This window comes from Cebus imitator, unplaced genomic scaffold (assembly GCF_001604975.1).
Source record: "Cebus imitator isolate Cc_AM_T3 unplaced genomic scaffold, Cebus_imitator-1.0 Scaffold370, whole genome shotgun sequence".
NCBI lineage: Eukaryota > Metazoa > Chordata > Mammalia > Primates > Cebidae > Cebus > Cebus imitator.
In genome coordinates, this window is record NW_016107685.1 from 1,811,670 (window position 1) to 1,839,477 (window position 27,808).

At 38.2% G+C, this 27,808-nt stretch overlaps 1 protein-coding gene across 2 annotated transcripts; it reads left to right on the top strand.

Annotated features, from left to right (window-relative positions):
- TRIM5 (tripartite motif containing 5) lies at positions 1-25,827 on the top strand. 2 transcript variants are annotated; one of them, XM_017507271.2, is made up of 8 exons: positions 1-93; positions 9,707-10,187; positions 10,781-10,876; positions 11,525-11,755; positions 21,370-21,392; positions 23,330-23,430; positions 23,730-23,756; positions 24,022-25,827. In XM_017507271.2, the coding sequence occupies exons 2-8, from the start codon at positions 9,768-9,770 to the stop codon at positions 24,606-24,608; spliced, it is 1,485 nt and encodes a 494-aa protein (XP_017362760.1). In that variant the 5' UTR covers positions 1-93; positions 9,707-9,767; the 3' UTR covers positions 24,609-25,827. The 2 variants fall into 2 exon arrangements, with proteins under 2 accessions (XP_017362760.1, XP_017362761.1); XM_017507272.2 differs by having other exon boundaries at positions 25,219-25,827.
- The last annotated feature ends 1,981 nt before the right edge of the window (positions 25,828-27,808 follow it).

Genomic DNA, 27,808 nt, shown 5'->3' on the forward strand with positions numbered 1-27,808 from the left:
TTTATCTTTCACTTTCCAGCCCAGGATGTGAGCAAGAATTTCCTGCAGCTCCTCTTAGAAAGATTCCTTTGAGCAGATCAGGCCCCTGGATTGGTAAGTGAATCCAAACCATAACTTCCCTGGCCTGCCTTCAGTCTTCTCCCCAGATTCACCACTTCCTGTACTGGTGTCTGAAGGTGTATTGAGTGGTTTGTGGAAGGCAAAAGTAGGAAGTCTTTCGGACAAAACTGAATTTGCTTTGATGAGTTTAACTTACCTAAAAGCTGTTCTGGAGTGGGGAAAAGACACAGAGTTTCTGCTGCCAGGGTTGACTAATGGGAACAGAGCTGCCTGGCAAGTGGGCAGCTCTGAAAGAAGGGAGAGCTGTAAAGTAAAAGGCTTTGTTTCCTGGAAGGCTGGTTACATTTCCGGGCTGACTCTCTTATTAAGTGATCCTGTTTACTTCTTCTTTTTTTTTTTTTTAATTTATTGCATTTTAGGTTTTGGGGTACATGTGAAGAACATGCAAGATTGTTGCATAGGCACACACGTGGCAGTGTGATCTGCTGCCTTCCTCCCCATCACCCACATCTGGCACTTCTCCCTGTGCAATCTCTCCTCAACTCCCCACCCTCTGCTGTCCCTCCCCTATTTCCCCCCAACTGACCCCAGTGTGTAGTGCTCCCCTCCCTGTGTCCATGTGTTCTCATTGTTCAACACCCGCCTATGAGTGAGAACATATGGTGTTTGATTTTATGCTCTTGTGTCAGTTTGCTGAGAATGATGGTTTCCAGGTTCATCCATGTCCCTGCAAAGGACACGAACTCATCGTTTTTTATGGCTGCATAATATTCCATGGTGTATATGTGCCACATTTTCCCTGTCCAGTCTATCATCGATGGGCATTTGGGTTGCTTCCAGGTCTCTGCTATTGTAAACAGTGCTGCAATGAACATTCATGTGCACGTGTCCTTATAGTAGAACGATTTATGCTCCTTTGGATATATACCCAGTAATGGGATTGCTGGGTCAAATGGAATTTCTATTTCTAGGTCCTTGAGGAATTGCCACACTGTCTTCCACAATGGTTGAACTAATTTACACTCCCACCAACAGTGTAAAAGTGTTCCTATTTCTCCACATCCTCTCCAACATCTGTTGTCTCCAGATTTTTTAATGATCACCATTCTAACTGGCGTGAGATGGTATCTCAATGTAGTTTTGATTTGCATTTCTCTGATGACCAGAGATGATGAGCATTTTTTCATATGTTTGTTGGCCTCATGAATATCTTCTTTTGTAAAGTGTCTGTTCATATCCTTTGCCCACTTTTGAATGTGTTTGTTTGTTTCTTTCTTGTAAATCTGTTTTAGTTCTTTGTAGATTCTGGATATTAGCCTTTTGTCAGATGGGTAAACTGCAAAAACTTTTTCCCATTCTGTTGGTTGCCGATTCACTCTAATGACTGTTTCTTTTGCCGTGCAGAAGCTGTGGAGTTTGATTAGATCCCATTTGCCTATTTTTGGCTTTTGTTGCCAATGCTTTTGGTGTTTTGGTCATGAAGTCCTTGCCTACACTTATGTCCTGAATGGTTTTGCCTAGATTTTATTCTTGGGTTTTTATGGTGTTAGGTCTTATGTTTAAGTCTTTAATCCATCTGGAGTTAATTTTAGTGTAAGGTGTCAGGAAGGGGTCCAGTTTACTTCTTTTATGAATGTTTCAGGGGCTCTCTGAACCATCCAAAAAGCCAGGCATTAGAAAAGACTGTTTTGAAGTTTGAAGTTTGATTTTGGCACATCTGTTAAATTAGAGGTTTAAAACACTTGATGTTATAAAATTGACATAAATTAATTTTTTTGCCAAATGACTCAAAAGGCAAAAGCCTTTCATTAACCTACACTATGACATGATAATCCTGTTTAAAGCCAAATTTTACCCTTGCATTGATTTATTAAAGTTAGCTCCAATTTGTTTAAATGAAATCCTATAGATCATTTCATCTAATCTTAACCAATTTGAGCATGAGGTGAAATCTTTACAAACCTTTTATAACCCTTTTACTAACGGGCAGATTAGTCTCTTCAGAACTCCCTGCTGTGCTTTTATTTCGGTCCTCAATTTATGAAAAGGGTATATAATACCATTTTGAGTTTAGTTAATGTTTACACATTTTTTTGAAAGATTATTTTTTACAATCTTTCTATAACTTGCTTAAATTTCTAACTCCATCTTATCAAATTTAACATCCTTCATCCCAGGGCAAAATTTACATTTCTATGCTTTCTTATAATCTTTCACTAAAATACACATTTTACTGTTTTTATATGCCTTGCATGTAAAACTGTTTAGTGATCTCAAATACATGTTGCACTGTTAACTTTTAGCAACTTTTATTTTTCGTTAAGAAACCTGGTTAGTAAGCAATTTTAATTAGGTACCAGGTGTGGTTCCTAGGACCCAGACAGAAGTGCAGATAAAGTCTGACTTTTCAGCATCTAGCTCCATGTGTCCTGGGACTTATCTATTTATAAACCAAGCAGTACATAACCTTGGAACATTCAGCAAACCTAGTATCTAAGTTGTATGATTTAGACCACCTGTTTGCATTTGCATTTTACCAATAATCCTTAAGACAGTTTTTATTTCTTCAAGTTACATGAACTAACCAATATTTGATGTATGTGCTTAATTTTCCTTAAGCCAATTAATTAAATCTCTTTTTATAGACATTGTACACAACACATATATAGGAACACAGACAGAAGATTCAGCACTTGTAAGATTTTTTTATTTGCCAGTTTTTTAATTGGATTACTGGCTTTAGGATGGAGCCCTTTGAGGAACAGGACCAGGTAGCATGCATATTTAGGGCCTAATAAGCAGGCACAGCTGAAGGCAAAGTCAGGTTTCTAAAATTAAGAGTGCTACTTTATACTGGATTTTGGGTCCCCGAAAGGAGGCAGATACTATGGGAGAAGACAGTGTTCTACTTTTACTGTGTGTTTCATTACAAGGCAACACAAAGCCAATTGGCTTATTTTGTAATTAGCCCACCCCACTATGGGAGTCTTATTTCTTAGTGGGGGGCAGGGATGTTTCCATTTTTTAGGTGGCCAAGAGTATGCTTCTCTGATTTATAACTACTGTTAGGCATCCCTTACAGTGTGTTTCCTACCTAGTTGTTACACACCAAAGCTCTCTCATAATGTGAAGTAATTTGATACCCCCAAAACTTAAAATGGTAGATACCACAATGCATAACAGAACACAGCCTTTGATTTTGAGAGGGAACTATCTGCTTTTAAATTTGGGGGTTTCATGAGGAAAACAGAGATTTTTTTTTTCCCAAAAGGGGGTCTGTGGTGCCACCTCTGTTTTTTCCCAAGGAGTCCCATGCTACCAGAAGTTATTTTGGGGCCTCTCATGCATGCATTAAGAGTGGTAAGACCAAAAAGGGAAAAAAAAGGAAAAAAATACTGAAGAAAAACAAAACAAGATTGAAATACAGAAAAAAAAAAGATTTTAAATATGTCTCTGGCGCCTCCTCTGTTTTTCCCAGTGAGTCCCAGGCTATCAGAAGTTACCTTACTTAGGGCCTCTGTGTGCATTAAAAAAAACAAGACAAAAAAAAAAAAAGGAGAAAAATAATTCAGTCAACTGAGAAGAAAAAGAAACTTTTTCCAGAAAAACAAGATCCAAGAAGAGAGAAAGGCATTTTAAATATACCTATAACTTGAATATCCACTTATAATTAGGCTGAGAGCTCTTTAAGAAAATCCTTTTAAATCTCTTGTTACTTGACTTCAGCCATGCCAAGCAGTTAAGATTTTCGGCTTTTGAACTTTATAGAAAATAACCTCACAGGTGAAAGCAACAAACCTTATTTAGGTTGTGAATGAACCACAGATGTACAAGGTATTTTCAAAGGGGTGATGGACAGCTTTTGAAACTGTCATTACAAAATTGTGACTGAGACAGTGGAAGAGATCCAATCCAAACAACTCCATTTTCTTTCCAGCCCCCAAGCTGTCCTTGCCCATCTCTTGAGCATAGGCTGAACCAACTTTGGGAGAAGCCTGGTTTACAGTTTATACTCTAAAACAAATATGATAACAGCCCCTTATGATATACCTCCTTCTTGCCTGGGGCCAGACTAAGAAACTAACCATAAGATTAGAAACCATGGTTTAGGAGTCATGCAGCTGGAGGCTACAAGATTTTGATCCTCCCTAATCTGCTCTCAAGATCATTACTTAAGATATTTTGTAAACCCTGCCTTTGATGGATCAGCTGGCACCATTCCAGAAGGGTGTAAGCTGAAGACTGAAAAACTGGCTTATCTGATTGTGTGGCCCTCACCCAGGAACTGACTTAGCACAAGAAGACAGCCATCATTGCAAACTGGTGGAGACTAAAACAAAGTATTGCCACGTGGTTACAAGTCACGGTCCTGAGGACATGAAAAAAGATGGAGGCCTGTAGCCAAGTTTGTTACTGACCATTTTGTTGGACTGGCTCGAACAACAGGCTTATGAGGTCTTGGGCCTGATCCTATTGTAAGATACCCTTTCTTTGACAGAACCATACAGAAAAACATGCAAAGCACATCAGGTGGCCTGCAGCTTAGGACCAACCTTACAAATTCTTTTTCATTAATTATAACTTTACAGAGAATATAAACAACAATTCTTATTATCCCTTTTACTGGTTTGCACAGGGAGAGAGAAGACAAAGACCTGACTGGTAAGAAATTTTTACCCTTTTGCCAGCATATCAGGCTCTGGGTTCCTTCCCCTTAGCTCAACTCTAAGCCAAGCATTTTAAATTGGAAAACTAACTTTTCCAAGTTTGAAATAACATTATTTAAAAAGCCATTTTAAACTGTGAAAGAAGGAAATACACCATACAAAGGAGTTCCAATTAGGGTTGTCAAGAGATACTGTATTTCTTCCTCTTGTCAGTGGTGTTTCTCCTCTTGATTTCCCTTCCCTATTTCCTCCTTTCCCTTCTGGCCTACTATGAGACTTGTTGCTTATCTCCAAAATTATTTTCTTTTTGTAGAGCTGCCTGTTTTAGCTGTAGTTAGGGTTTGGTTTAGGAGCAGCATAACATTCCTCCATGAGAGGTCAAATACCTGAGTTAAATTTTGGAAAGCTTCTAAATACCTATCAGGGTCATCAGAAAATTGGCCTATATCTTGCTTTACTTGCCTAATGTCCTGCAACGAGAAAGGAACTTGAAGAGGCCCCAGGTCAGACGGATTTTCAGATGGTTTCCCTGAAAATGATTTTTTTAATTTGGGGGAACTATTTTCCCTGGACCTGCTCAATATGATTTCCAAAAAAGCTGCATTGATTTTACAATGCTTGAAAAGGTTTGGTAAAAACACCACACCCCTGTGAAAAGAAAATGAGTTGCTTTCTTTAAAGTTCTGAGGTTAAGGAAGTTCCAGTGTTTCAGAGTACACTCCAGAAGGGTGCAAGCGGAAGTTAACTTATTACCCATTTAGAAAAAGAAACAAGAATAAAAGTATCCTCTTAGTCTTCTTCCTTTCCATATGACCCAGAGTGGAGGAGAGGACAGGGAGCATCATTCGAATGCTTCCCCTCCCAGATTTCTGGATCCCAGCACTATGTTAAATGTGTCCTCCATGGTTATAGGTGTGGTGCTTCAAGCCATGGAACCAGATGAACTAAGTGATGGGGCTAACCACGCTTATCCACGCAGCCTTAGTTAATCCACCTTGTGTGATTTCCCTTTGACTTGCTAGAACCTGTGTAATTTGCCTGGCTCCCTAAAAAACAGATGTCTGGAGAGACTGTCGCCTTTGGGCAAGGATCCTTTAACAGAGGCAATGTGCTGGATTGCGTAATATTACAGCCCATATTAAAGCACTTACCCTTAAAAAAATGTTCTGGTTAACTTTCAAACTTAAAATTCCCTTACTAATTGAGTACTGTCTTAATCTGAGACAGACTATGTGCCTTAAAAGAACACAGGAACGAATAGCCATTTTCCTACTGACGGGACAATATCAGGACTAAAATCTGGCTGCAGAAGACACTTTACTCCTAACTGTTAAGTGCAGAAACTTCCCATTCCCAGAAGAGGCCTACCGCCTGATTTCTAACAGTGTAAAAGGAAGCTGCTGTGTTATGGTGGAAAAAGAGGAAAAAGGTGTGCCTCATGTAGATGATTTTTATTTCCACTAAGTGACGCTGTTGGCTTAGAAATACTATGTGCTTGCCAGCGATGTGGTGGTAAGTAACCTCACCATAGGAGAAAGGGGAAAACTCTGTTCCTAGAGGCATTTTCCTGATCTTACCTAGCAGGATTACTTTCCTAGGCTGTAAAAATCCCTGCACATTTCACACACAGAAAGAGTAAGAGGTTGCAGATAGAGAAGGAAGAAGAATTTTGCAACAGAATAGTTGAGGATTCTCTGCCAACACTCAGAGTGCACTGTCGGAGGCTGCGTGTGCTCCAGGGACCTTTGAATCATGCCAGGGTGTGCCCTGGCCAGAAATTCTCAGTTACCTCAGAACTTTTCCCAGCCTCGCTTGATGGCGAGGTCCCCCCATGAAAAGAAGCTAGTTCAAAATGGCCAACATTTCCAGTACCCACGGGTATTGGGGGGTTCTCCATGTTCCCCTCAGCAAGCCTCACATCTGAGTTTTTAGTATGGCAGCCAAAGTTAAGCATAAGTACCAGGCTGACAGATGCGCATTGATTTATTTGGTTTCATTTTAATATAGAGGCCAAGAGTGCCTTAGACTAATAGAACAGATTTTAAGCTTACTCCCATACTTACCACTCCAATGAAGGCTGTACCTTGGATTCCTGGCCCATGCACCAAAATGATAAAGCTCTCATGACTGGAGGAACACTAGGGATCTTGGTCTTGACTGATAGGGTTAATGACATGGACACATGTGGAGTGGTTTTAAGGAATGAACAGTTTAATAGGCAAGAAAGAAGAAAGGAAGACGAAAACAGCTCCACCATACAGAGACAGAGGGAGGAGGATTTGAACAAAGCAAAAACCTCATGTGCAAAATGGCTGCTTACATGAGGAGGCTAGAGGAGGTGGTGTCTGATTTGCACAGGGCTCAGGGAGTGACCAGGTATGTTATTCACATGGCCCATGAAAAACTGGCCCTTCCACCCTAACCTTTCAATATGCAAATGTAGAGCGCCACGATGTTTTACACACATGGGGATACATGGGCGCAGCCATGTTGCCAGGCACATGTATGGGCAAGGGAGAAGACAACAGGAATCACCATGTTTGGATGGACCCAGTTTCTAATGTCCAGCATTTGTGTATTAAAGCTTGCTGGCCTGGCTCTAAGAGCTGGGGCTTTCCTGGTAGACAAGAAATGTTTCTGGAGCTGCCTTAAAACAAAAACTTCCCAAGGACCCCTTTTCCTCTCTATCTGCCTAAAATAACTTCTTAATATTTCCTATAACACTACTAGATGATATTGCTTAACAAATGAATCTCAGTACAATTTTATTTTTCCCACCTATGTATGAAAAGTGATGCCTTTCCATATAACATCAGTAATTTGCAGCTATATTATGCTTAGGGGAACAGTTTTGCCCCAGTTACAGAAGAAAATTCTGTCTATATGCATATTGCTTGGATTTTACAAAAACTGGTTATTGTCTTGTAATGTTTTTGTTGCTGGTCTTTAGCTGTCACCTCTAGGACATGTTGTGTTTGCATTCTCATGATCCCAGATGTCAGGAGAAGGCTCATGTGTAAGGTACAATCACCTGACATCTATGCCAGGTAGCTGACCTGAGAGATACCAGGCAGATAATAATTGTGTTTCCATCTCAAACTCCCTGACTGCTGTGCAGCCTTTGGGTCACTGCTTAGGTAGTGGTGGGGTTAGCCCCACGTGTGGAACCTCTGGCTCCTCTGCACATACCTCTTTCTGTGTCTGTTATGGCATCAGTTATTTTCACACTGGCTCCTTGTAATCTCACATTAAACATACATTTTACAGCCTCCTGACAGATGGCTATCTCCATTCCCCCCTCCCATAGGCTTTTATGCATCTCAGCGCTGGTGCAATTTTTAATGGAATAAAAGGTAAATGGAGTCCTCACTCTCAGGTTTGGATTACAACTTGAGTCATAAACAAGGCTAGACATTATTGTACGATGCAAACCTCTGATCTTGCCATTTATCAGAGCCTGATACTGGCCAAAGCCACTGCAGCATAACACTATAAACCCTTGGCCCACTTTCAGTATCCATACCATCGGATGGATTGTGCCTCCACCCCACCTTCATTCCGCCTTGTTCTTTATGGCCTTCGTAGATTATGGGAGAAGTGGACAGTTTTTATAGGTCTGAATTTATCTCCATACAGCCTTTATAACATTTCCCTTCCTTTTTCAGAGCAAGGGAGAGACTCATCAGCTGTCTCATAACAGAGATCTTTCTTTCACCATGAAACTTTGACAGCCACAATACATCAGTATCTATTAGGGCCTTCTCTTTCCTTGTTTTTAGCCTTACAGCTCCATTTACCTGGAATTCCTTACAGCGGTGGAACATAGACTGAGGCCACAGGGTCCTTACTGAAACCAGGTCTGTCAGTCAACAACTCTGAGCCACCACTCTGTGATACTTCCCTGACTGAACACCAGCAGCAGTTTCCAATCCGGTTTGCCATTTCACTTATGGGAGATAACAGCCCTAAACTAGCCAAGCTCATGTAGTTTAGCCAGGGGATGCAGGACAGGAGAACCATGTGGCACAGCTTTCCCAGGCGAGTTCTCAGTGAGAGTCCCCAGGGTAGTACAGGAGGCATTGTCTCCATCATCTGAGTTTTTTAAGAAATGAGACTGGCTGGATGTGTGTGAAATGCTGTAGGTTAGAAAAGCCTAGTGCCCCAAAGGACTCATTATCTTGTGAAAGCTCATGGGAACAGTTCTCAGAAACCTAAAAGAAATATATCTGGTTTTGTGGTGGAAAATGAGGCCGTTATTTTCGTTTGTCATTGATTAACCAATAGTGTAGCAAAAGGCCACTGAAAGAGGACCCTGAATACAGGGTCACCTCAGGTCACCATATTGAAGATAAATAATTTTTGTAAATCACTTCTTATGCCTATTTATACATTTGATGAAACGCCATCATTCACTCTGTGCTGATAATAAGGGCAATCATTGCAAATGCACAATGACTGGTGAGATTTGTTATACTGCACATAAGGTGGTCAGAGCAGGTATTTTTGATCATATGACATGTAAGAAGATAATTTAATAAAATCATACTAACATCAGGGAAACATTTTATGCTGAGAGAAGAGCAAATGTGAACGCCCTGAGGCATAGGTGGTTTGGTGAGTTTAATATTGAGGATGTGTTTTGGCATAGAAAAGAAAAGCTAGGAGAGATTATGGGTCACACAAAGACCTTGGTAGAAAAGACCTCAGTTTGTTTTCCATTCATTGAAAGTAAAGAAAAATGATAACCAATGCACAGATAAGAGCAGAATTTGTCATATGACATGAACTGAGAGTAAAGTATTTAAGGCAATTATTAAAAGCCCTTATTACCAGGTAACCAAACACCATTTCTTATTTCTCTCCTTTTTTTTGTCTTTATATATTTTCATTTTGCCCATTTTCTAATTGTACACAATCAATATCCTTTCTATTTAGTCTGTTTCTCACTTAGTCACATTTTAACCTTCCCAATCATGCAGGGATCTGTGAGCAAGAGGAACATCAGCCGTCAGGACAGGCAAGAGCAGTGGAGCAGCGACTATGGCTTTTAGAATCCTGGAGAATATAAAGGAGGAGGTGACCTGCCCCATCTGCCTAGAACTCCTGACAGAACCTCTGAGCCTAGACTGTGGCCATAGCTTCTGCCAAGCATGCATCACTGCAAACTGCAAAGAGTCTATGCCACACCAAGGAGAGAGAAGCTGCCCTTTGTGCCGGATCAGTTACCAGTCTGAGAGCCTGCGGCCTAATCGGCATTTGGCCAGCATAGTGGAGAGGCTCAAGGAGGTCGTGCTGAGCACAGAGGAGGAGCAGAAGGTTGATCACTGTGCACGCCATGGAGAGAAACTTCTACTCTTCTGTGAACAGGATGGAAATGTCATTTGCTGGCTTTGCGAGCGGTCTCAAGAACACCGTGGTCACCACACATTCCTCGCGGAGGAGGTTGCACAGAAATACCGAGTAAGAGACTGGGATGGAGGGAGGAGAGGGCAGAAAATGGATCCGGTGGAAAATTTTCACTTTGCATTTGACTTTAATTGCCTTGTCATCATAGGCCTGAGGCCTGGGATTATTTTTTTTTCATCCTATGCTTAACTTCTGAGGCTTGAAGGACAGTTTTTCTGCATTCCACCCAATTACAAGAGAATAATCCAAGAGTATATATTCCTGGCCAGAAATAAATATTTTGTACCTTGGGTTAGATGGGTAGAGAGTTGGTGTCCAAGAAAAGCTCTTATTACCCCTTTCAGCAGGAGAGTAGCTAGAGTGGGATGAGATATAAGTTCTTCCCTTGCTGCAGGATCAGTTTTTTCTTCTAGGACAAAAAGAATCAGTTTACTCATGGTGACAAGATGGGGAGGTCTATTACCTGAGACGTAGGGAGGACATTCACCAATGTAAGTTTTCTTCCAAGTCATGGATTCTCATTGCCTTTCTCACCATTTCTGTAAATTTGTTTCGTCTGAGATCAACCTGATTTCTTTCATGTTTATACTCTATCCAGGTGCTGGGAAAGTGCATAGCTTGACTATGGTGTGATTCCTTTCTCACAGGAAAAGCTCCAGGTAGCTCTGGAGATGATGAGGCAGAAGCAGCAGGATGCTGAAAAGTTGGAAGCTGACGTCAGAAAAGAGCAAGCTTCCTGGAAGGTAACATGACATGGTTCCTGAGGGAGTTAGCCAGAAAACTGGGCAGAACCATGGGAAGGAGCTTTCTTCCTCTTTATTCCCTGATGCTTGTTAAGTCCAGAAGTCATCTGATTCGTCCTCTTTATCCTTTCCCTGATGGAGTGTGGTGGCTAGGGAGTGAATTTGTCACAGTGAACACAGGTATCTGTAGGGAGCTATTTACATGAAGGTTCTCTCTGGTGAAGATGGCTAGTGAATCCTGTATTCCATTTTTGTGTTACTTTTTGAGTCTGTGACTCTACTTGGGGAAGACATTTGGCAGTGGCTCATGGTTCTGTCCTCAGTGTTCAACTTTTGGCAGGGAGTTTGAGTTTGAGCTGAGAGGTAATACAGGCAGGCACGAGTGTCCTGGATAGCTGTGTGAAAGCTAAGCTACACCCAGGTAACCCATTTTGACTCAGGATGAACCTCAATATACCCATTCAAGATCATTGTTTTAAAATGTCATGAAGGAAAAAAAAAATAGGAAAAATTAACTTTTCTAAGACCTACTCTCCTGCTTCTATGTCCCCTCCTTGTGAGAACTCCCCAAAAGAAACAGTTATTTTTCTGACTATCAGCCTCTGCCTGGTAAACTAAGTGCCCCTTTCTCCCTTCACATCTCTGAAGATTCAAATACAAAATGACAAAACCAACATCATGGCAGAGTTTAAGCAACTGAGAGACATCCTGGACTGTGAGGAGAACAATGAGCTGCAAAACCTGGAGAAGGAGGAGAAAAACATTCTGAAAAGATTTGTACAGTCTGAAAATGACATGGTGCTGCAGACCCAGTCTGTGAGAGTGCTCATCTCAGATCTGGAGCATCGCCTGCAGGGGTCAGTGATGGAGCTGTTACAGGTAAGAAGTGGAAAGAAGCCTGAGCATTGAGATTAAGGAAGAGTGAAGGCTATTTCCTTTTCTGTGTTACTGTGCTCTTTCTAATATTAACAACATTCCCTGCAGGACTGCTTTTTTGAATCAATTGCTGAAGTTACAGGAATAATTGAATGTGGAAGTAACAAGAGATAATCCAATTTTTATTAATTTATCCAGAGCAGTACAAAAATTTGGCATAGTAGAGATGATCAGTTAGCTCTAGTGATGTTTGATAGGTTCGTATTCTCTGTATTCTAGTGTCATGCACTTATCAATGCAGCTTTTCATTGCTCAGCTTAGCCACAGGCAAACAAATGCACATCAAAATACAAGACGCTTTTTATTTTTTCCCTTCATGGAATGAATTGAGAACTCTTTCCTCTTTTTTTATTTTCTGAAAAAAATTGAATTCACTAGCAAAACCATTGTAGTCTGCTGTTCATTTTGAAAAGGTATAATTTTTTTCTTACATGCATTGGATTTATTTAGATTTTTTACATTTTTTGAATATGTTCTTGGTAATGTATGTCTCTATAGGAATTTGTCCATTTCATCTAAGTGGTCAAATTTGTAAGTCCAAAGTTGGCCCTAAGAATTATTTATAACCCCCCTATTTTTGTCATTTTTTTCTTTTGTTGTCTTTATTTAAATTGATAAATAAAAGTTGTAAGTATTCATTATGTAAAGCATGCAGTTTATATATATATATTGTGGAATGGCTAAATGGAGCTAATTGTCACATGAATTACCTCACATGCTTATCATTTTCTTGTAAAATAGAACATTTAAAATCTACTCTCTTCCCAATTTTCAAGAATACAATAACTTGTTAACTATAATTGCCACATTGTGCAATAGATTTATTGAAGATAGTCTTGTTTTTATTCTGAAGTTGGTATCCTTTTACCAATATCTGCCTCAACTCTCCCTGCTCCCCAGCTCCTGGAAACTCCTCTTACACTCGCTAATTTTTCACATCTATGTACTAAGTGATATTATACAGTATTTGTTTTTCTGTTCCTGATTTGTTTTACTAAAAGTCCTCCAGATTTATCTATGTTTTGTGACAACAGAATTACTCTCTTTTTTAAGGCAGAATAGTATTGCATTGAGTATACATATGTGTGTATGTGTGTGTGTATACATATATATATATACATACATATAGCACATATATACTGTGTGTGTGTGTGTGTGTGTATATATATATATACACATTCAACTGTTGATGGATACAGGCTGATTCCATTTCTTGGCTATTGTAAATTATGCTACAATTAACATAGATGTGTAGATACCTCTTGGAAATGTTTATTTCATATCTTTTGGATATATATTCAGTCATAGAACTGCTGAATCATATGGTAGTTCTATTTTTAATTTTTTGAGGAGCCTCTATACTATTTTTCACAGGGGCTATAATAATTTTCATTCCTGCCAGCTGTGTGCAAGGGATCACTTTTTTTCACATCCTCTCCAACATGTGTTCTTTTGTCTTTTTTATAATAGTCATTCTAAACAATGTGAGGTCATATCTCATTGTGGTTTTAACCTTTTAATCATAAAATAATCTTTTATGATTAGGGATATTCTGCATTTTTTTATATACCTGTTGGCCATTTGTATGTCTTCTTTGAGAAATTTCTTTTCAGTCTTTTTGCATATTTTTTGCTTGGGATATTTGTTTTTCTGCTTTTGAGTTGTATAAATTCTTTATATATAATGAATATTAACTCTCATCAAATATATGGTTTGCAAATATTTTCCTCTGACCCAAAGGCTACCTTTTTATTTTGATGATTATTTCCTTTTAGTGCAGAAAATTTCAGTATGATGTAATCCCTTTTGTCTATTTTCAGTTTTGTTGCCTGGATTTTTGGGTTTATAGCTAAAACAATCATTGGCCTGAATGATGCTTGCAGCTTTTCCCTTGTGTCTTCTTCTAGTAGTTTTACTGTTTCAAGGCTTATATTTAAGTATTTAAGCCACTTCGAGATAATTTTTGTATCATTTCAAAGTGTGAGATAGAATATAATTTTAGTCTCCTGCATATGGCTATCCAGTTGTTACAACACAATGTATTAAAGAGACTGTCCTTTCCTCAATGAGTGTTGATACCACTGTCAAAAACTAATTGACCCTAAAGGCGTGATTTTTTTTCTAGCTTACTGTACTGTTCCATCGGTCTATGTGTCTGTTTCTAATGCTAGCACTATACTGTTTTGATAACTGTAGCTTTGTAATATAATTTGAAGTCAGGTAGTATGTTGCTTCCAGCATTGTTCTTTTTGTTCTGGATTTTGCTGGTGATTTAAGGACTTTTCCGGCACCACACAAACTTGAGGGTTGTTTCATCTATTTTTGTAAGAAATGTCAGAATTTTAATAAGAATTGCATGGAATCTGTAGATTACTTTGGGTAGCATGTACATTTAAGGATATTACAACTAGACTACAACCATATTACAATTCATCATTACAGCAGCCTTAGAGCAGGCTTATAAGAAGTTCTAAAGGGAGTGCTGAACATGGAATAGAAAGAACAACAACTGATACCACAGAAACACACTAAAGCACATACCATACAGACAACATAAAACAACTACACACTCAAGTCTACCTAGTAGCCAACTAACAGCATAATGTCACATATCAATACTAACCCAGAATGTAAATGAGCTCAATGTCCTACTTAAAAGACATAAAGTGGCAAGAGGAATAAAAAGACAAGACTCAACTGTCTGCTTTCTTCAAGAGACCCATCTCACATGTAATGATACCCACAGGCTCAAAGTAAGGAGTTGGAAAAATACTTAATGGAAATATAAAACAAAAAAAAGCGGGAGTAGCTATTTTTATATTGATAAAACATACTTTAAACCAATGACAAGAACAAAAAAGAGAAAACATGATAAAGGGTATAATTCAACAAGAAGACTTAACCATCTTAAATATATATGAACCATAGGTGAGAGCACGCAGATTCACAAAACAAGCTCTTCCTGACCTAAGAAACAACTTAGATGACCTCATAATAATACTGAGAGACATAACATTTAACTGAAAGCATTAGACAGATCATAAAGACAGAAAACTAACAAGGAAACTCTGGACTTAAACATGATGACTGGCCAATTGGATCTAATTGACATCTGTAGACTACTTCACCAAACAACCACAGGAAATACACTTTTCCTGGACCAGAACATATTCTATGATCAACCACATATTTGGTCATAAAGGAAGTCTCAATATATTAAAAAAAAAAAAAAAAACTGAAATCATAACCAAGTATACTCACGAACCACAGTGCAATAAAAAATAGAAATCAATATCAAGAAGACCTCTCAAAACTACACAAATACATAGAAGTTAAACAACTTGCTCCTTAATAACTCTTGAGTGAACATTAAAACTAAGGCAGGAATCAAATATAATATTTGAAAACAATAAAAATAAGAACAAAACTTATAAAAATCTCTGCCAAAGAGCTAAAACAATGAAGAGGAAGCATGAAGCACCTTCATTAAAAAGTTAGGAAGATTTAAAATTAATAATCTAACTTTCCACCCAGAAGAATGAGAAAGAAAAGAAAAAACTATTCCTCTAAGCTAGCAGCAGAAAATAAATAACTAAAATTGGAGAAGAACTGAATGAAATTGAGACACAAAAACCCATAAAAAGATTAATGAGGTTAACAGTTGGTTCTTCAAAAGAATAAACAAGATCGATAGACTTCTAGCTAGATTAATAAAGAAAGAAAAAACAATATTCATGTAAGTGCAATCAGAAATGACAAAGATGACATTACATCTTAGCCTGCAAAAAAGATACTCATAGACTATAACTGACAATCCAATGAAAACAAGTTAGAAAATTTAAGGAAAATGGATAAATCCCCAGAAACACAAAATTTTCCAAGACTGAATCAGGAGGAAATTGAACCCCGAACAAACCAATATCAATTTCCAAAGTTGAATCAATAATAACAAACCTATGAACCAAAAAAGCCATGGACCAAATGGATTCACAACTGAATTCTATCACATATTTAAAAATATATATTACCAATATTACTGAAAGTATTTCAAAAAATAGAAGAGTAGGGTCTCCTTTCTAACTAATTCTATGGAGCCAGCATCAATCCAATATCAAAACCCGGCAAAGGCACAGTGAAAGAGAAAAATCTCAAGCCAATATTCTGATGAACATAAATGAAATAGTCCTTCACAAAATACTAGCAAACTCAATCAAACAGTGCAACAAAAGTTAATACACCATAATTAAATATACTTTCTCCTGGCATGCAAGGCTGGTCTGACATACACAAATCAGTAAGTGTGATCCACAACATAAATGGAATTAAAAGCAAAAACCATATTATTATTTCAGTAGGTGCAGAAATGCTTTCAATAAAATCCAACAGCCCTTCATGATAAAAATCCTAAACAGACCAGGCATCAAAGGAACGTAACTAAAAATAAGAGCCATCTATGACAAACTCATAGCCAAAATCATACTGAATGGGAAAAACCTGGAAACATTCCCCTTGAGAAATGGATCAAGACAAGGATATGCACTCTACCACTTCTATTCAACGTAACACTGTAAGTCCTAGTCAAAGAAATTATGTAAGCAAAAGAAATAGCCGGGCGCGGTGGCTCAAGCCTGTAATCCCAGCACTTTGGGAGGCCGAGGCGGGTGGATCACGAGGTCAAGAGATCGAGACCATCCTGGTCAACATGATGAAACCCCGTCTCTACTAAAATTACAAAAAATTAGCTGGGCATGGTGGTGCATGCCTGTAATCCCAGCGACTCAGGAGGCTGAGGCAGGAGAATTGCCTGAACCCAGGAGGCGGAGGTTGCGGTGAGCCGAGATCGCGCCATTGCACTCCATCCTGGGTAACAAAAGCGAAACTCCGTCTCAAAAAAAAAAAAAAGAAAAGAAATAAAAGACATCCAAATAGAAAAAAAGAAAGAAGTAAAACAATATCTCTTTGCTGACAATATGGTTCTATACAAATATATATATATATATTTCAATCCATGAACACAATTTTTTTACATTTTATCGGTGTCTTTTTAAATTTTCTTCTTCAATATTTTATAGTGTTCAATGTACAGATCTTTCAACTCCTTGGTTAAATTTATTCCTATTTTATTTTATACTATTATATATGGGGTAGTTTTCTTGATTTCTTATGAAAAAAATTGTTAGTGTATACAAATTCTTTATTTTACATCCTGCAACTCTGTGAAGTTATTAGTTCTAAGAGGTTTTTTTGTAGTCTTAAAGATTTCTATTGTGAAATCACATTAAGTGCAAACCGTGGCAATTTAACTTCTTTTCTAATTTGGATGTGTTTTATTTCTGTCACATGTATGTTTGCTCTGGCAAGAACTTCCAGTACTTGGTCAAATAGAAGTAGCAAGTATGGGCATTCTTATGTTTTTCCAGAGCTTGGGAGAAAAGCTCTTACCTTCTTTTGAGTGCATTTTGATGTTATGTTTTATGTAATGTTATGTTATGAGGCTATGTTAGTATGATGTTAGCTGTGGGTTTGTCACATACAGCCTTCATCATATTGTGTTAAATCTCTTGTATAGCCATTTTTCTAAGAGTTTTTTTAATCATAAAAATATATTTAACATTGTCAAATACTTTTTCTGCATGAATTGTGATGATCATATGGTTTTTGTCCATTATCCTGTTAAAGTATTTTAACATTTATATACGTTTGCATATGTTGAACCATCCTGTGCTCCTGAAACAAATCTCACTTTATCATAGTGAATGATTTTTTTAATGTGATGTTCAACCTCAGTTACTAGTATTTTGTTGTTTACTTTCCATCCATGTTCTTCAGGTATATTGACTGACATTTATTTTTTCTTTAGTGTTCTTGTGCAGATTTGTCATCCTGTATTCATAAAATTAGTACAAATATTCCCTCTTTGTCAATTTCTTAGAAGAGTTTGAGAAGGATTTTGGTTTATTTTTCTTTAAATGTTTGGTAGAATTCAGCCATGAAGCCATCATGTCCTGGGCTTTTATCTAATGAATTACTTTTTATTACTGATCCACTCTTCTTACTCATTGTTGGTCAGCTCGTATTTTCTGTTTCTTTGGGATATAGCCTTGGTAGGTTTAACATGTCTAGGAATCTATCTCTTTCTTCTATGTCATCTAATATATTGATATAAAATTTTATATAAATTGATATATAAAATTTTATATAAATTGATATATAAAATTTTGTACCAATATATTAGGTATATACATAGTTTAGACTACCAATAGTAGTCTCTTATGATCTTTTGTGTATCAGTTGTAATGTCTTCCCTTTCATTTCTGGTTTTATTTATTTGAATCTTCTCCTTTTTATTTTTAGTCTAGCTAAAGGTTTGTTGATTTTATTTATCTTTTCAAAAAACAAATCTTAGTTTTATTGATCTCTTCATTGGTTTTTCTAGTCAATTTCATTTGTCTGCTTGATTTTTATTATTTCCCTCCTTTGGGTAACATCGGCCTTAGTTTCTTCTTCATCTAGGTCCCTGAAGTGTAGTATTAGGTTGCTTATTGGGGATTTTTTTTTTCTTTTTTCATGTAAAACCACTTTTGCAAAAATTATATAAATGAGGAAATTATGACAGTGAAGGAGATGTGATCTAACAAACCCATATTCCCTTTATAGCCTCCAAACTGCTCTTAGGCAGTTAACTTGAGGAGAAATTTAATTTATAGTTTAAATGATATTAGCCCTTTCCCCAAACTAAACCGCCTTTGTAAGGCTAATGAAAGACCACCAAGTTAGGAGAATAAAAGGAGATAATTCAGACCAGTCATTATTTCAGAGGTCACAAGGTTTGCAGCCTCCTCAGTTACTCCTATAGATAACATCACTATTATAGAACCTACAATTAGCTTTTTGAGATGTAATTTCAGGTTTTTGCATTTCTAACGATGAATGGCTCTACCTGGACCCACCAACTGGCCTCATGTCCTCACCCCAAAGTAGAGTCAGGGAACACAAAGAGGATTTTCCACACCCCTATGATTATACCCTTGGCCAATCAGCACTGCCCATTCTCTGGTCCTCAGCCTGTCAAACTATCCTTGAAACAACTTAGCCTCCAAATTTTAAGGAGGCTGATTTGAGTAATAACAAAACTCCAGTCTCCCATTCAACTGGCTATGTGTGAATTAAACTCTATTTCTATTGCAGTTTTCTTATCTTGACACATTGGTTCTATCTGACAAATGAACTCTTGGGTTTTTATACATGTGGGCATTTATTGCCATAAAATTCCTTCTTAGGCTTGCTTAGGCCACAGCCCATAAGTTTTGGTATGTTGTGTTTCCATTTTCATTTGACTCATAATATTTAAATGCTCTTAAGGTGGGCATCTAATCCAACACAGACAGGTGCCATGCGAGCCTAAAAGTGTTTTATGTTAAAACTTACAAGAGAAGTTCTCCTTTCTGCTGGGGCTTGTATCAGGAGATTTACATTTCCTTCATGTACAGAGAATAAACTCAATGTAGAGGAATAAGTAGAATTTGGAGAAGGACATTGATCACATTTTTGTTTTTTGTTTTCAGATGGAGTCTTACTCTGTTGCCCAGGCTGAAGTGCAGTGGCATGATCTTGGCTCACTGAAACCTCCACCTCCTGAGTTCAAACAATTCTTGTGCCTCAGCCTCCCGCGTAGCTGGGATTATAGGCATGCATATTTTTGGAAGAGACAGGGTTTCACCAGATTGGCCAGGCTGGTCTTGAACTCCTGACCTCAAGTGATCTGCTCGCCTTAGCCTCCCAAAGTGCTGGGATCACAGGCGTGAGTCACTGCTCCTGGCCCATAGACCAGATCTTGATGACAAGGTTTGAGCTTCACACTTCAGTATGACTGAAGTTGTAATTAACCTTTCCAAAATCCTTTTCACCACTTAATCCAGTTTTATTTGGTTTATGTAATGTACAACATAAAAGTCCTCATACAAAAAACAAAACTATTTGATTGTATGTGTAGATCCAGCTATTGGCCTTGTTCTTGAAAAAAAATCTATGTGGAAAAATTACATCTGGCATAAAGGAGACCAAAGACATTGCATCGGTACATATCTGCTCAAACGAATAAATCAATATTTGTGGTAATGAAGAAGAATAGATTACCTCAACCCATTAAGAATGTAGACTGAACCATCCTGGTAGAGACTAGGGTTCAGAGTAAATGTAGTTTTTAGGGCAATAACTGAGTAGATATTAGTAATATTATGAACAATGTGGTATAAGAGAGAAGACAGTATGGTTGGTGTTACATAATAAAAATTCTTAGTTGTTGTTCCTTGTTGCTCCTTCACTACTGAATGTACTAAACTGTATTTAAGTGACAAATCTGAGTAACAGTAGAGAATTGGAAATCAACTGCACATATGTGTGTGTCAAACTTAAGGAAGTGAATGAAGTCAGTTACAGTTCATGTCTAAAATGAAAAGAGAGCAACCTTAAGAAAAACTTAGGCCAGGCGTGGTGGCTCATGCCTCTAATCCCAGCACTTTGGGAGGCTGAGACAGGTGGATCGCTTGAGGTCAGGAGTTCAAGACCAGCCTGATCAACGTGGTGAAACCCTGCTTCTACTACAAATATAAAAATTAGCTGGGCATTGTGGTGGGCACCTGTAATCCCAGCTACTTGGGAGGCTGAGGCAGGAGAATGGCTTGAACCCGGGAGGCAGAGGTTGCAGTCAGCTGAGATTGTGCCACTGCACTCCAGCCTGAGCAACAGAGTGAGACTCCATCAAAAAAAANAAAAAAAAAAAAAAAAAAAGAAAGAAAAGAAAAGACATACCTATACTTGTTTCATACACTTGTTTGCTTATACCCTCAGCAAAAGCCACATTAACTTCTTGAGCACCATTATTCATTCGTCTTTGATTTTTCAAAAAGTGGCCTGGAGAACAAGTTTATTTATATGTTTTGTTGTTTATTTTTGTGTTTTTGTTTTGTTTTGTTTTAGAGATGGGGTCTTACTCTGTCACCCAGGGCGATGTGCAGTAGCATGATCCTAGCTCAATGCAGCTTTGATCAAACTTCTGGGCTCAAGCAATTCTCCCACCTCAGCTTCCCAAGTAGCTGGGACTAGGGGCTCATGCCACCATGCCTGGCTAATTTGTTTTATTTTTTGTAGAGGTGGGGTCATGCTATGTTGCCTAGGCTGTATATCTGTTTAATAAATCAGAGAAGCACTAATTATTTAAATCATTTCTTGGAGAGCCATATACATTTGGAGACAAACAAATTGTCAGTCCTTCTAAAGTCCTTTAGAAGGAATTTAGAAATTCCTTCTAAACATGTCCCATCTGCAGACACCGGAAGCCTCTTCCACAAGGAGGAAAGCTGTTTCTACTTTTAAGAAAACTTGAAAACCTCATATGAGTCTTCTGGGATGACTGCCTTAAGTCTTTGCTTTTCTTGTCTTTCACACTGACACCATCTCCATTCTCAGTACATTAGGGACTGGGAGAAATGTAGTGAAGCTTTATAAGTGAGGAGAGACTATTCTTTCTTAATTAATGTTTTCTCTCTTCTTCCTAGGGTGTGAATGATGTCATAAAAAGGTATGTGCGGGAGGACAGAGATAGTCTTTTTCTAAAATGAGGAGAGATTTATAGCCATTCTAATGGGTTCAATGAGAATAAAACATCTCCCAAGGCAGAAAAATTAAGTTTTTTTTAATCATAAATTTCTGAAATTTCTGGTCATAAATCAGTATTTGAATGTTTGATAACTATTGTTCGTTTGTTTTTGTTGTTAGTTTTTATTTATTTATTTATTTTTTTGAGACGGAGTCTTGCTCTGTCACCAGGATGGAGCATAGTGGCGCGATCTCAGCTCACTGCAACCTCCACCTCCTGGAATCAAGCGATTCACCTGCCTCAGCCTCCTGAGTAGCTGGGACTACAGGCATATGCCTTCACACCTGGCTAATTTTTTGTATTTTGTTGGCCAGGCTGATATCTCCTGACCTTGTGATCCACCCTCCTCGGCCCCCCAAATTGCTCGGATTACAAGTGTGAGCCACCTTGCACAGCCAAATGTTCTGTAACTATTAAGAATAGATCAGATTTGGCCAGGCGTGGTGGCTGACACCTACAATCCCAGCACTTTGGGAGGCTGAAGCAGGCAGATCACCTGAAGTCAGGAGTTCAAGACCAGCCTGGCCAACCTGGCAAAATCCCGTCTCCACAAAAAAATATAAAAATTAGGGGGGCATGGTGGCACATGCCTGTAATCCCAGATACTAGGGAGGCTGAGGCATGAGACTTGCTTGAATCCAGGAGGCAGAGGTTGCAGTGAGCTAAGACTGCGCCACAGCATTCCAGTCTGGGTGACAAAGTGAGACTCTGTCTTGGAAAAATCAAATAAAATTAAATAAAAAATTTTTAAAAATAGACCAGATTCTATGGTAGAAAATTTGGGTGGTGGAGACTCAGTGTGTGGTTCAGCGGTGGTATTACGGATGAGGTGTTGCAGTATCAGACCCCTGCATCATCACCATTTTATTACCTACATCCAGCTCTTTTTCTGTATTTAATAGGTACTTGATTTATTTTGAAAGAGCCATGTCTTCTTTTTCTGCCGTATACCCATAATTGTCCATTGGGACAATTCCCTCACATTTATATTTTCCTCCTGGAAAAGAATCAGTTCCTTCTTTACTTCTATTTAGATTTCCAAAATCAGATGTTTATTTCTGGAATAATATTTCAAAATAACATTCTGGATAATATGTGGTCACAGTACAAAGAATTGATCCACCTCAGTTGCATTATTTAGAAGAGTATAAAAAGGTGTTATTCTTCTGTCTAAAATCATACACCTACCTGGTAGTATCAAGTTCTTTCTAACCACATAAAATTCAGACCAGTATTAGTTTGGTTCACACATAATATCTCATTTGCCAAGTGTTTGTGATTTTTCCCGGAAATCTGAAACCTCAGATATTATCTGAGTACCTCCCTACTGGAAATAGCTTTGAAGGTCTTAGGCCTCTCCAAACAGGATTCCTCTCTTGATATGTCTCAAACCCCCAGGATGCAGGTTCTGTAACCTCACTTTCTAGCCATCTCCCTGGGAGCTCATGTACATAGTGTTGACGTTTCCACTCATTGAATGTTAGAGTTTCTTTTGTAAGGCACCCAAGTTTTGTTTTGTTTTAAAATCCCCGCCCCTCCCCCACATACTTTTTAATGTCCCATGAGTTTAAGAAGGTAGACATGGAAAGGTTAATTATTTCATTTTGGAAGAAAGAAAGTGTACTTCTGAGAGGTTAAGATCTTCCCACGTTCCCACAGAAAGTAAGTGGGAAGGCAAATGAGAACATTTTGTTTGGCTCCAGGGTCAAGAGTTTGCACTCTCTCTTCTCAGGATCCCCAAAAAGAGAGTTCAAGTGCATCGATGGGCTGAAATGATAGAAAGTCAGGGGTGTTCCAGGGACACAAGGCCAGAGATTTGGAAGGGAAGGCATTTTTTTTTTGTTTTGTTTAATTTTTAGGATTGAGAAAGTGACTTTGCAGAAGCCAGAAATCTTTCTTAATGAAAAACGGAGAGTATTTGGAGCTCCTAATCTGAAAGGAATGCTGCAAGTGTTTAAAGGTGAGGAGAGCTGGATCAACTGCGGGGTTGTGGAATTCAAGTCATGTCAGGGTGCTAAATGGAGAAGAGGGTGTGGTTTCCAAACATGCATAGAGGGGATAGGGGAAGATGGATATTATCTGCTGCTGATGGGATTATATTTAATGGGAAATGGCTAGGTGGCTATTTCACCCTGTCATTCACCAGTTTACTGCCCTAACATAGGGCATGCCTACTAGTTCCCTAATCTGGAGAGAAAATGAATTTCAGTGCTGACTCCTTTTACTTGTATTCAATATTATGCATTTTTATCATTTCAGAGCTGACAGAAGTCCAACGCTACTGGGGTAAGGAGAAATCACATTATTATAAGCCACCCAGTGCCTAATCATTATTATTGTTTTTATCTTTTAAGAATTTTATGTTCTCTGTTAGGTCTCATGTTTTAAGATTTATATTTCTTCTTCTGACACACACATAACCTACCCCTCCTTATAAGTGCTGAAGAGGGTTCCTTCCAGTTTTCTTTCAAGTCTTAATATTAAGATTTCTCTCATATAATGTAACACAGTTACATTATATCTCTTACCTGATCTGTTAATTTTTCTACAGCTCATGTGACACTGGTTTCAAGTCACCCTTCATGTACTGTCATTTCTGAAGATGGGAGACAAGTGAGATGTCAGGAACAGATACATCACCCATTTCTGAAAGTCAAGTACTTTAATGGTGTCCTGGGCTCCCCAAGCATCACATCAGGGAAACATTACTGGGAGGTAGACGTGTCCAATAAAAGTGCTTGGATCCTGGGGGTATGTGTTAGCTTGAAACGCACTACATATCGGAATTTTCCAGGAACTGAAAAGTATCAACCTAAAAATGGCTACTGGGTTATAGGGTTACAGAATGAAGATAACTATAGTGCTTTCCAGGATTCAGTTAAATATAGTGATTTCCAGGACGGTTCCCACTCTACTCCTTCTGCTCCTTTGATCGTGCCCCTCTTTATGACTGTTTGTCCTAATCGTGTTGGAGTTTTCCTAGACTATGAGGCTTGCACTGTCTCATTCTTCAATGTCACAAACAATGGATTTCTCATCTATAAGTTTTCTAACTGTGGTTTTTCTTGTCGTGTATTTCCATATTTCAATCCTATGACATGTGAATTACCCATGACTCTGTGCTCACCAAGGTCTTGAACCGTCTTACACACTGAGCCGCTTCTGTACAGCACCTTTTACCCAGGTGCATCTCATACACCTGAACTCATTTGCACCATATTAACCATCTTTTTCTTGTTGTCTCCCTTCTCCCTTTTTTAAGATTTTATTCAGTAAAATGTAGTAATTGCTTTGTGTCATATTCTCCCCAATATTTTATTGACATTTGATAGCAATTTTTTCCATCATTTTCCATACTCCCAAGGAAAAGTGACCTATACTTCATAAAATGAGACCACTATTTAGGTATTACTTCTGCCAAATATTTACCATGCAATTGCCTCTGACACTGGCTAAGAAGACAAAGAAAAGATTTTCAACAGCCTTTCTATATCATCTTGTAGCAGCTCACCAAAGAATGAGTCCTTAGCCCTGTGTCAGTTTACACTATTATTCATCAAAGAGTTAAAGAAAAAATATCATAAAACGTATACTCTAAGTGTAGAGGTTTCATAACTACAGTATCTGAGTTTGACTCCTGTCTCTCCATCAGCAGTATAACTGTGAATAACATACTTAAATAGCTATGCTTCTTTTCTTTTCTTTCTTTCTTTTTGTTTTCTGATGGAGTTTCACTCTTGTTGCCCAGACTGGAGTGCAAAGGCGCAATCTCAGCTCACTGCAACCTCCGCCTCCCAGGTTCAAGCATTTCTCCTGCCTCAGCCTCCCAAGTAGCTTGAATTACAGGCACCTGCCACCACACCTGGCTAATTTTGTATTTTTAGTAGAGACGGGGTTTCACCCTGTTGGTCAGGTGGTCTTAAACACCTGACTTCAGGTGATCCACTCGCCTCAGCCTCCCAAAGTGCAGGGATTAGAGGCTTCAGCCAACATGCCCAGTCTGTGCTTATTTTCTTAAAATAACTTTTGTATTAAAAACTTCATCTTAAATAAGTTCTAATGTTCTATTGCATAGTAGTGTAAGTAGAGTTAACGAGAACATATTGCATATATTTTGAAGTAGCTAGAAGAGAAAATTTTGAAAATTCTCATCACAAAGAAATGACATTTTTGAGGTGATGGAATGCTAATTACTCTGGTTTGATTATTATGCAACGTATACATGTATCAAAACTTCACACTGTACCATATAAATATGTACATTTATTATTTGTCAATTAAAAGCAAAATGAAACAAGCAAACTTCATCTAATACTTTGGATCATTGTGAAAAAATAAATTCCTGAAGTATAAAGCATCTATCTAAGTATTTCAACCTAATAAATATTTGTTCTACAAATTACTGAAAAAATAAGTTCTGTTAATGTCACATGGAACAGGTTGTGCCTTCCAGGAAACTAGGATTGGATTTACTGAATCTCATTTTTTAGATCTCATATACCCCTGTCAAAATTCTGCTTCAATTCTGCCTTCGATATATAATACGCACACATATTTATGATTTTATTATAATTCCAGTGTTGCTACATGTTAGTTTTTATCAAACAAACTGAATTATGTGGGGTTCAGTTTATTATTTGTAAAAAATAATTATAATAATGAAAATTAGCTGATGTGGTTTTCAAAAAATTAAACAACTGAGTACTTTTAATAACTTCACTTATTTCTAGTGCGTAAGTGGTAATCCATTATGGTGTCTTTTTCTTGTTTTGTTTTTGAGACAGGGTCTGTCTCTGTCACCCAAGCTGAGTGTAATGGCACAATCTCGGCTCACTGCAACCTCCACCTCCAGGGTTCATCCTCCCATCTCAGCCTCCCAAGTAGCTGGGACTACAGGTGCACACCACCACACCCTGGGAATTTTTTGTATTTTTGGTAGAGACAGGGTTTCATTATGTTGCCCAGTCTGGTCTTGAGCCCCTGGGCTCAAGCGATCTGCCCACTTCATCTTCCAAAGTGTTAGGATTACAGGTGTGAAGAGGCCATTCCCGGCCTCATTATGGTGTCTATTAATTTTGGATTCCCTCTCATCGTGACTGAAATCAGTGATTTTTAAGAATATGTAATAGTTTATTTTCAAAATTCTTATTCTCACTTTGTTTTAAGAAATAGAATAACTAAATTAAGAATCGCAGATTTTACTTATAGACAGTTTTAAAATAAGTGCCTATAAACGGGAAAAAATCTTTCTTCTTAATTTCATAGCTGCCTAGTCTTAAATTGTTTTTTGTATTTCTGAGTGCTCTAATTTTAAATTTTTCCTTTTTGCTGAGTTTTAAAAATGCACTATGTTCAGTGATGCAAATAAAATCAGAAGTACATGTGGCATTTCTCAACAATGGTATCAATAAATGAATTGTGAGCACAGGTCAGCCTCACTCTTTTTATTAAGCTAAAAGGGCATGGTAATTTTCATAAATGAAGAAAAAAACACTTGCTCTCTTTGTTCAGTGGGGAGAATTATTTTTGCAGTGGATGTTTATGAAGGGCATGGTAGGATCCCTATGTCTATTGGCATTTTTATTTCCAACTCTTTCCCAAGTTTCTAGATGAATTTTTTTTTTCTTCAATGGTTTTTCTCATCAAATAGTCTCTGCTCTTGACCCTGCTTGTTCACAGAAATGTTAAGGTTTCTATCTTTGCGGTAACTTTAGTCAGAGGAGGGATTCCAAGGTGAATATTTTCAGTAATTGTGTATGTGTACGCATATACGCCTGCCTCAGCACCATCCAGGGAAACTGAGGAGATTGAAGCTATAAATTTTCCCTTTGACCTCTGCCTTCCTGTCACCCAGTGCTGTGAAGATGGAGGCTTTCACTCATTAGAAACAGTCTCGACTAACTTGAATTATTGACAAGTGATTCTCCCGGGACACTAATGCCTTTCTATTTCCTGGAAAACCAAATCCCACAGTTCAGGATGAAGCACTCAGTTACAAAACAATAAAGACTTGAATTTGTATATTCAACAGAAAAGATCTGCACACTGAAGGATTCTTTTAAACAGATGTTCCTGGCCCTAGTAATGAATCTCTCAGCTGAAAATAATATGAGGTTTATGAATTACTCTGAGCTACACTCCCTCTTCTCAGTAAAGGGCTGGAGAAGGCAACCAGTGCTCAAAAAGGCTAATGGACATCAACTGTGGATTTTCTCTCTGTCTGTGTACCAGTTCTAGGGTGCTCCCCTCCCCATTACTTCCGAACCTCTAAGTAGCAATTATGTTATCTATTCTGAGACCTCAGGTCTATGATGGGCTATTAATTAGGCATGTTCATG